At 36.2% G+C, this 11,167-nt stretch overlaps 1 protein-coding gene across 1 annotated transcript in view; it reads right to left on the bottom strand.

Annotated features, from left to right (window-relative positions):
* Positions 1-1,185: 1,185 nt before the first annotated feature.
* Positions 1,186-11,167, bottom strand: part of LOC108513170 (caspase-5) — a 28,941-nt gene continuing 18,959 nt past the window's right edge. Inside the window, exons 5-9 of the mRNA XM_017848855.1 lie at positions 10,836-11,070; positions 9,436-9,579; positions 7,932-8,041; positions 6,291-6,393; positions 1,186-4,898 (exon numbers count right to left, since the gene is read on the bottom strand). Of these exons, the coding sequence (XP_017704344.1) occupies positions 6,295-6,393; positions 7,932-8,041; positions 9,436-9,579; positions 10,836-11,070 (588 nt within the window). The 3' untranslated portion in view covers positions 1,186-4,898; positions 6,291-6,294. The remainder of the gene's footprint in view (positions 4,899-6,290; positions 6,394-7,931; positions 8,042-9,435; positions 9,580-10,835; positions 11,071-11,167) is intronic.

Below are 11,167 nucleotides of genomic sequence, written 5' to 3'. Positions count from 1 at the left end.
ATTAGGGAAACTATTAGGACATTGGTGTGGGCAAAAATTTTTTGAGTAATACCCCACAAGCACAAGCAACAAAAGCAAAAATAGACAAATAGAATCACATCATATTAAAAAGCATATGTGGAATAAAGAAAATAATCAAAGGGAAAGACAACCAACAGAATGGGAGAAAATATTTGCAAACTCTCCAAATTAAGAGGGATTCATAACCAAAATTTATAAGGAGCTGAAACAACTCTATAGGTAAAAAATCTGTTGATCTAATTTAAAAATGTGTAAAATATTTGGATAGATATTTCTCAAAAGAAAACATAAAAATAACAAACAGGCTTATGAAAAGATGTTCAGCACCATTGATCATTAGAGAAATGCAAATCAAAACTCCCAATGAGACATCATCTCACCCCAGTTAAAATGACTTTTATCCAAATGATAGGCAATAACCAGTGCTGGTGAAGATGCGGAGAAAAGGAAACTTTCATACACTGTTGAGAATATAAATTAGGGCAACCACTATGAAGAACAGTTTGGAGCCTCCTCAAAAAAATTTAAGATAAAGCTACCATATAACCCAGCAATTCCACTTTGGGGTATGTAGCCAAAAAAAAAGAAAATCAGCATATTGAACAGACATCCACACTCCCATATTTTTTGCAGCGCTGTTTTTACATCAACTAAGATTTGGAAGCAATGTAAGTGTCCATCAACAAACGCATGGATAAATAAAATGTGGTACATATACACAATGCAGTACTATTCAGCCATAAGAAAGACTGAGATTCTGTCATTTGCAACAACACAGGTGGAATGGGAAATCATTATATTAAGTAAAATAAGCCAGCCAGAGAAAGACAAACCTCGCATGTTTTCATGTATTTGTGGAATCTAAAAATAAAAACAATTTAACTTACAAGTATAGAGAGTATAAAGTTGATTACCAGAAGCTGGAAAGGTAGTGGAGGGTTGTAGGAGGTAGGAATGGTTAATAGGTACAAAAAGTTAGAATGAATGAATGCATAAGACCTAGTAATTGAGAGTACAGCAAGTGACTACAGTCAAAATAATTTAATTGCACATTAAAAAATAACTAAAAGGGGATAATTTGATTAAAACACAAAGAATAAATGTTTGAGGGTATAAATATCCTACTTTTTCATGATGTGATTATTGTGCACTGCATGCCTGTATCAATATATCTCATATATCTCATAAATGCATTCATTATTTGTAATAACACAAAATTAAAAGTTAAAAGCATTTCATACTTTTCTCTGTTGTTATACATATTCTCCAACTAAAAATGCTGGTGGGGTGGGATTATGGATCAAAAGACTACAAGGCAAAAGATTACAGGGACCATGTCTTTAAAACTTTCAAAATAAGTGTAAATACTTGCTAATGTGAGTATATGTCAACACTATTTATTTCTCTTTCACTGGAAGTTAGGGAAACAAGGAATGCGGTGGATCCTTCTTCTGAGTAAAGGAAAATAGTTTCACTAATTTCTTGTCTTTATTTCAGAAAATGCCTGCCCTTCAAGGCAGATAAGAGAGTGTTTATATATTATATATTTTTAAGTCTAATGTTCCCCTTTTGAGTCAAATTATTCTTTTCTCTTTGGGTGACATTACTGATTATTATTATCTCCAATGGAAGATAGCCACATAAATGAATGGAGGGAAAGAGAAGTCGTTTGGAAATGAAAGACTAACAGAAAAAAGTACAAATATTATTTGAACCCAATTCATTTTTACTTTGATTCCTAGTTATGAATTCTAATTCTATCCAACCTTAGTTTTAGGAATCTTGGCAAAGAATTGTAACACAGGCAATTTTGACTTCTTGTATGCCATTCAACCTGCTGTCCATTCTGCAAGCCATCTTTCTTAACTATAAATCTGACTATAGATAATGCCCCTGTTTAATAATATTCTAAAATAATTTACACTGTCCCCAGGACAAATAATTACTCCTGCACGTTTCATCCGTTCATCTAATCTTTTCAAACCATAATTTAACTTTTACACTGCAACCATACAATTTTCTTTCCCAAATTTGTCTTATCATCTCGCACTCTCAATTGAGAAAAATCTCAATGATTTTTCCTCCCCCTTATAAAATTTTCTTTTGGATATAACAAATCGATCACAATGAAAGCATGCACACTTACACGCAAACATAAGTCTCTGTGTTCTGTTTTCCTGTCAATTTTTAACACCGTTAATAATTCAAATTAAACTCTTATTTTTCATTGTACCACCACTAGCCTCTAAATTGCTGGGAGTTCTCACTCCACTGATGCCTGCACAACCCTGGAAGTATAAATTTGGAAGGTGAGGGGACAGAGTCTGACTTAAGGCTGCCAGTGATACTCCGTTCACTATTTCAAAAAGTCACATAAGTTATCTCTTTTCTTCTCTCTCCAGTTCTGTTCATTTGTCTATTGGGGTATTGTTTATCTATCACACTCACTTGGGTATTTTTGTTCATTAAATATGCAAAAGACTGATACTTAAATCATTTTTGAATAATAAATATAGGTTTGCCACTAAAATTAAACAACAGAAAAGTTTATAAAGTGGAAAAGGATTATCCACACTCTTTAATTTGACACAAGGTAACCACAGTTATACGTTTAGCTTGCATCTTTCTGAATTTTTTCTATGCTTTTGTAAAATACTTAATACATTACTGATTCTATTGATTTCCTTAATCATTGGCTTCCTAGTATCCTTGCCCTTTGCTTCAACCCTGAACTAGTCTTATGATTTGGTTTTGGCCAACATAATGCAGTAGAAGGATCTGGTGCAATTCCCAGCTCAGGCTTTACAAAGCCTGGTGCTCTTCTTCCTCGTGGACACCTGAAACTAAATTAGGATGAGCCTGAGCTACATTGCTAGCTGATAAGACACATCATGTGGAAAAGAGGCTAGTTGCCCCAGCCAAGGTCATTCTAGACCAGCTTCCAGCCACGTGCGTTCCAAACATATGAGAGATCCCAGTCCTTCAGTAAAGATGCCTACCCCATGCACAGGTGATCTCAGACACATGGATAATCTCAGCAGAGTCAAGAACTACTTAGCTAACTGGTAATCTTGTGAACAATAATAAATGCTTATTGCATTAAACTACTGAGGTTTTGGGTGTTTTGATACCCAGAAATAAATAACTGGCAGATACATATTTACCTATACCTTTTTTCCTTATAGCACCAGTATCATATTATTATATTATCAACAATTTGCTCCATTTGTTTAATTTTTGCTTCACAACATATGACAAACCCTTTAAAAATCCAACACATTAAAATTCAATACTATCTGATTTTTGGACATCTATAAATTATTAAAAGTGTCAATTCAATATAATTTTAAACGTTTTGTCAAAGTAATACATTCATGAGACAGTCTGTAGTACAGAAAAGAATACAATAAAAATCATATTTCCCAGTACAACTCTTCCCACCTTCAGTCCCACATACTAGATGTAATTTCCTTCAATTATTTTTGTTTTGTTTTGTTTGGCAGTAACATTTGGAATTTTCAATAATGACCCTTACAGCTCTGTGTTTCCTGATATATAGAACATAAACAATGCCATTGACTGCCTCATATGAAAAATGAGATGCAGCTCACTTACATTGCCACATATCTAGTCTATTCTACCTAATATTTGATGATGTCATGATGTTCAAACCTTTTATTAATTGTGAAACAATTAATAATATATTTAACCATAATTTCTTCTTTCATCAATGTTGCTCAGTAGCTAAAATTTTCTCTATGTAAGTTGATTAACGTTGTTCTCATACCTTCTCACTTTCAATTGTATCATTATATTTTCACAATTTTTATCATAGTAAAACGTCATAACAAAATTACAAGCTTAACGATTTTAAGTGTACAGCCAAATAGTATTAAATACATTCATAATTTTGCACAACAATCACCCATCTACCTCCAGAATTCTTTCTATCTTGTAAATATGAAACTTTATAACCATTAAATGACTCTTCATTTTCTCCTGCCCTAGCACCTGGCAATCACCATTCTACTTTCTGTCTCTGTGAATCTGATAATCTAGGTGCCTCATATAAGTGTGATCATATTGTATTTTTGTGTGTGTGAATGGCTTATTTTACCTAGCATAATGTCCTCAAAGTTCCTGTATATTTTAGCATATGTCAGAACTTCCCTCTTTTCTATGCTAAATTACATTTTAGTGTATCTATATATGATATTTTACTTATCAATTTTTCAGTCCATGGATACTTTTGTTACTTCCACATTTTAGATAACATGAGCAACGTTGCCATGAACATGGGTGTATAAATATATATTTGAGACCCTGCTTTCAATTATTTTAGGTATGTACCCAAAGGTGGAGTTTGGATCCTATGATAATTCTAGCTTTACTTTTGTGAGGAACTTCCATACTGTTTTCCACCGTGGTGCCATTTGACATTCTCACCAACAGAGCACAGGGTTCCAATTATTCTACATCCCCACAAACACCTGTTATTTTCTGTTTGTTTGTATGTTTTGGTGGGAGTCATTCTAATGGGTATGAGGTGGTATCTTTCTTATACTTTTAGATACCATCTTCTTTCATCCTATTGTTGGCGGTAAGTCACAGTCAGTCGTCTTCATCAGCCAAGTATAGATGTAGCATTAGCCATAAAACTCGAAAATCCAGTTAGCTTCTTCCACTTCATTTCCACTTGTCCACCATTTTCATGGAAATTAGATTGTCTGTTAGAGAATCTAAAAATATACAGTTCATACAATCTAAAAAGATACCATCTTTACTTTTATCAAAACACCAAATGTTGAATATGCAAGCTATACAGGTAAAGGTGCTCTTTGGTGTTGCCAGAGGAGGGCTGGGCTGCCTGTGGTTTCCTGCAGAAGAGAGAAAGGACAGAAGGTCAAGATGGTTATCCCTCACTCCCTTCATCCCATCCCTCATTATGATTCTTCTTCCATCTTCTGCCATATGCTTTTGCCATTTCCCTCGACTTCCATCTGTGACCTCTGTGACTGTTTAGCAAAAAGTACTTAGGAGTATCTTTGTAAAACCTGAATTAAATTATGTCACTTCTCTTTTACAAAGCACTGGAAGGTTTTCCTATCTACTCAGATAATATTTTTTTAAAGAATTACCATGTGATGTTCAAGCACAATGTGATGAGGCTCCTCACTGTTTCTCCTAATTTGTCTCTGTCATTTCCCTCACTTGTATTCTCTTTTGGTCACACTGTCTCATTGTAGTTCTTTTTAAACATGTTTAGCATTTATCTACCTCGGGGCATTTGCCCTTGTATTCTGTGCTGGAACACCACTCCTGCATAAGAACCACATGGTTCACTCTCCAACTCTGTCCATTCTTTATTCCAATTTCATTATTTCAAGGAAGGTTTCCTGAATAAAATACCTACAGTTGAGCGTGTATTTTCTACTGTCCAATAACTGTGGCTGAATGTCAGTAATGAGAGAGCCAAGTAAAAAGCACTCCCTGGCAGAACCTCCCACCAGCCTGTGCACTGGGAAGAATGTGCACTGGGGTGGAGCCTTGGGAAGTTCATGCCATTTGCAGCAGGGAGAAGCCTGGCCCCTCCTCTTCCTGGGTGGTATCTGGTATTCAGACTGCAAGGCAGAAAGGGCACTAGCAGGATTCTGGCTCTATGAAGGGTACGTTTCCCATTTTTTTTCCTTTTCACACAATAAACCCTGCCCTCCTCACCTTTCAGATTGTCTGTGACTCTAATTTCTCGTGGTGGTGTGACAAGGACCCCATCCTTAGCTGAACTAAGGAGAAAGTCAACAACAGTAATGTGATACATGCACTCAGAGGACCAAAGCCCTGCTTTCCCCATAGTTAGCTCCTGTGTTTACTCTGTTTTGTTCAAGGTCTGATGCAATGTTGGTAACTAAGTGTGGTAGGTGGGAGAGAAACAGAGAGAGAGACAAAGAGAGGGAGTGTATGAGAGATCGATGAATATAATCAATAATGGTAACATTTATACATTACTATTTTAATAATTACTAACCTAGGACTTTCATTGTGTATTACATTTTGCTGCAATTTTCCTTACCTCCTTGATTGATTATATAGTTGGGGGAAACTAAATGCATATAAGTAGAATAGAAAAGAGCACATAAATTCTCACCAGACTGCATCAATAAAGAACTCTAACTTGACCATACAAGTAGTCAGCTGTCACTGGTCATTGAACTTCACCACCGATATAGCTCTTTCATTTATTTCACCCTCCAACAACTCTCAATACTTACATTTTCAATTGCCAGGAAAGAGGTAGAAATCTCTTGTCAAGGATACTCGTTCTATGGTGGGCATCTGGGCTTTATCCTTTGGAATTTCAAATGATTTCTGTACCTAAAAGAAAAAACAGTAGATGAGACATGAGGGATTTTGGATTCTCAGAAAGCACCTTGCACCATGAACCAGGAAATACCTGGAATGAAGACAGCTTCCAGGGTTGATAGGACCAAGCCCATGGATATTCCAACTCCTTAACACTGCTACCCTACCTCTTAGAATTGACACCCCATGTCAGACTGTACACTTTACATCAAAATAAACACTGCATGCCTGGTCAAGGCTTTTCAACCTCCATTTTCTCTATTTTCCATTTTTGACCTACAGATGTGGAAATCAATTGAATATCCCTTGAGATATGCTCATGAGAACTGGATATGGAAGACTTAATACTTTCAACCCTCACCAAGGCTGATTCTTCAATTTAAGGAGAATTAAATCCCAGAATCTTGCTTTAAGGCCTGAACACTGAACAACTTTCATGCCGACACCACCAAGCCAACCTCTGAAATCTTATGCAAGGACTGATCAATGAGATCCTGCTTACCATAAATCCAGTATTTCTAGTCTTTTTCCAGGAATACCCTCAAAAGTACAATGTCTAATTCCTAATCATCCAAAAGGACTTAACTTCCCAGTTCTCTATCCACAGAAACCCTGTCTCAATTTATGGTACAATCTTCTTTAAATGCCAGTGGTATATATTCTTCTTCCCACAAGAGTTTTACTGTTTTCTACAATTTTTAATTTAGAAACAACCACTTTCCTGTGTTGATACCAATCCTATTTTCCCTTAAAAAGAGAAGGAACATTTATCTATTCATTTATGCATCTATTTATTCAGTATATATTAACTGAATGTCTGCTATATGTCAGGCATATTGAGGTGCTGAGCAAATCCCCGCCTTCCTGAAGTTTGCATGTTAGTGAGTAAATACAGGTAAAAAACAGACACATAAATAAACTATTAATATATGCTTAGTGGGAGGAGGTAAGAACTGTGGAGAAAATCAAGTAGGAAGGACGGGGAATAAGGAATGTCCCAGGTTGGGCAAGGAATAGTAAACCTTCCCTTCTGCCCTTTTCCATGGAAAGAGTGATTTCTTTTTTATTCCCTCTTACATGCCTTTATGAATTCTACCACAATGTGTAATTACACATTTTTTTGTCAGCCCATATTTCTAGTATCCATATCTCTCACAAAAGTGTGAGTCCTAGGTAGTCTTAAGCCATGCAAACCTCATTTACCCCTTTGTTATCAGGATGAAGTCCATCACCTCCATCCAGTTTTTATTCATTTAGTAAATTAATCAAAATTATTTCAAAATATTTTCTATTCTCTGAATTTTAATAACTTATAACCCAAAACATGAAGCTTACAGCTGATATTATTTTGTTTTACTTTGCTCTTCTTCTGGGATATATTGACAATTTCTTTCTCTAAACCAGATTTTAAACACTTGAATGACAGAAATCAGGTGCCGTTCTACTTTTGCTTGCCTGAAGAAGTGTGTCATTTTCATTCGATTAGTGAATAGTGATAAATTCTTTCTGAGCAAATAAATAAATGACTAGAAAAGGAAATGGAAGCTTACCTTCTGAAATATTTTCATTAGGTGGTAGCACCAAGAATATTTCTGGAAGCATGTGATAAGTTCCGTGATGAAGATGGAGCCCCTTGTGCGGTCTCTCCAGGACACGTTATCTATGATGATACAGACTGATATACCTTGGGCTACGACTTTCACTATGTTTTGTTTATATTTTGTTTTGTATAGCTTGGGAATTTACTTGATAGATTTATGGAAATCCCTTATAACCTAACATTTACTTAGGTTTCACACAGAGGAAACAGAAAAGCTGGCAAAGGTTGAGCAAAAAAGACAGCTTATAAACATTACAAGAGATTGCATAGTGATTGTATTTTGATTCTTGGAACTGACTTTCTATTATGGACATTATGTTCATTCACTTTGCTTAGAAAAGGGGTCTTGAGAAATAACTGGAATTGTTCCACTTTACAAAGGAAAGAATAGAAGCCCAGAAGTATGAATAAAGATTCAGTGAGGAAGCAACAAAAAATTGCTTTCTGGTTCCAAGATTGTTTACAGATTGCACCATGATGTCTTTTACCATACAATAAACAAAATAGATGAGCACATCCAAAGTTTCAGTTACAGAAGATTAAAATATCACAGAAAAATACTGTATAATGTGGTGCCAATAGTAAATAATCCTGTCTTATACACTTAAAAATTTGTAAAAAGAGTAGATCTTATATAAATTATCCTTATCACACCCTTGCAGAATGATGATAACAAAAAATAGAGAGCTGGAGGAATCTTTTGGAGGAGACAGAGATATTTACAGCATAGATTTGGGTGATGATTTGAGGGGTGTGTACTAATCTCCAAACTTATTAAGTTGCATACATTAAATATGTACGGTTTTTGTATGTCAGTTATGCCTCCATAAAGTGGCTTAAAACAAGACTTAAAATTTACAACTTGGAAAGAGTAAAATGTAAAGACCTTTTGGATGATTACCTGGAGGTGAAATGCAAACCACTGTTTCCTGTGATTAGACACAATTAGCCCCACCCTAACATTTCCCACTTTTTTTAAAGGGCATTCACATTTTATCTGGACACTCAAAACATTGCTCTTTGTAGGATCAAGTGGAATGTATGTAGAAGAGGGCTTGAAGTTGCTCATTTGGAAAGACAGCCAGTACTAGGATCCATAAAACTTATATTCAAAATATTAAATGGATTTGATAAAAAAAAAAACAGAATCCATCATTTATGTTTACATGGTGTGTGGTGAATGCAGTTACTTGTATTGTATTGCTTTATAATATTTGACATATCTTTGACTGTAAAGTGTAACACTTATAATAAAACTACAATTTCTTAAAATGTGTGTGTGGGAGGGGGAAGGAATCTGTTCTCACAGCACACATAAAATCATGCAAAATATATAGAGAGCACACACCATTCTCTCAACTCATTGTTGCCTAGGGCCTATCTTGATTTAATAGGATCATTCAAAGGTGTCCTCAGAACCCCCACATTTTTTACTGTTGCTAAAAGACACATACGTGGTGTTGAAGAACAGAAAGCAATGAAGTCCTTCTCCACGTGGACTCTGCAAACAGAATCTTCCTCCAGGTTCTCAGGTGACTGTGAAGAGATGACTGCCGAGGGTGCTGGAGAGTCTCTGACCCAGTGTTCCCCACGTCTTTCTGTAGAGACATCAAAGAGACATCAACTTTCTTTTCTTTTTTCTTTTTTTTGTCTTTTATGTTACGTTAAGTTCCAGAATAGAAATGCAGAATGTGTAGGTTTGTTACATAGTTATACGTGTACCATTGTGGTTTGCTGCACCTATCAACCTATCATATAGGTTTTAAGCCCACGTGCATTAAGTATTTGCCTTAAGGCTCTCCTACCCCTTCCCCCTGACCTCCTGACAGGCCCCGGTGTGTGATGTCCCCTTCCCTGTATCCACGTATTCTCACTGTTCAACCCTCACTTATAAGTGAGAACATGCGGTGTTTGGTTTTCTGTTCCTGCATTAATTTGCTGAGGATGATGGCTTCCAGCTTCATTCATGCTCCTGCAAAGGACACGATCTCATTCCTTTTTATGACTACACTGTATTCTATGGGATATATGTACCACATTTTCTATATCCAGTCTATCATTGATGGGCATTTGGGTTGGTTCAAGAGACATCAACTTTTTATACACTGCTGTGCCTCCCTTCATGGCTATCACAATTGCCCACCTTGTTATTTTTCAGTGTTCTTTCTAACTAATTTAATACATATATACAGACCTACACACATGCAAACACACACACACACACACACACTCTCTCTCTGCTTCGTCTCTAGTGTCATTCAACAAAGTGTCAATTAACAGTGAATTTATCATGTCATTACCAGTTTTCAGTTAAGTTATTGCTGCTTTCTTAAAAAACAAAACATACATCCCAATAGTCATGAGGCAATTGGAAGTCAAGAGTAAAAAGAGAGAGAGAGAAGATTGACTTAAACCCCTCAAGTTTCCTTAACTCCCTACTCATTTTCCTTTCAACAGTTATGAATAAATAGGGTGCGTGTCTCACATGATAACTTCAGTTTCAAGTACAAATTCTTCAGAAACCACACAATGTCCAAATGTCTGTAAAACATTTACAAAGCAAGCTATCATGAAAATGATTCCATTCCAAAGTTTCAGTATTTCTGTTTAACTTTGATTTAGGGATTCTGATGATCTCCTTCACCGCTTACTGTGGATAAAATTGTACAGAAATTTCTTCGCTGGTGAGACAATTTCTCATTCTACCAGACCCTTAGGTAGAGGTTCTGTAGAATTCATTGTACTTTATTTGCACTGGATAGGGTCTAAGACTGTTTCCCCTAAATATAAACCAAACATCACAATCCTCAGCATACACCTTCGTAACTGTTAGATGTTCAGTCCCAGCACTCACCGCCTCTGCAGGCCTGGACAATGATGACCTTAGGTTTGTCCTTCAGACTGAGGCAGTTTCGGTTGTTGAATATCTGGAAGACGGTGTCATAAAGCAGCACATCTGGGTTTTTCTCATCATGTGCAGTTCCGCAGATTCCCTCCAGGATGCCATGAGACATGAGCACCAGGAACGTGCTGTCGGAGGACTTGTGCTCTGGTCGGGCAGCAAATGCCCTCAGCGCTGACTCCATATCCTGTAAAAGAGCAATGTCTAACTTCAGTCAGAGAAGCATCACAATGAATAGGACGTCCTAGATTTCCCATGAGTGAAACAAGCAACATACGTGACCT

Source organism: Rhinopithecus bieti, unplaced genomic scaffold (genome assembly GCF_001698545.2).
Source record: "Rhinopithecus bieti isolate Rb0 unplaced genomic scaffold, ASM169854v2 scaffold_30927, whole genome shotgun sequence".
NCBI lineage: Eukaryota > Metazoa > Chordata > Mammalia > Primates > Cercopithecidae > Rhinopithecus > Rhinopithecus bieti.
This window is presented reverse-complemented; position numbering and strand designations above follow the sequence as displayed.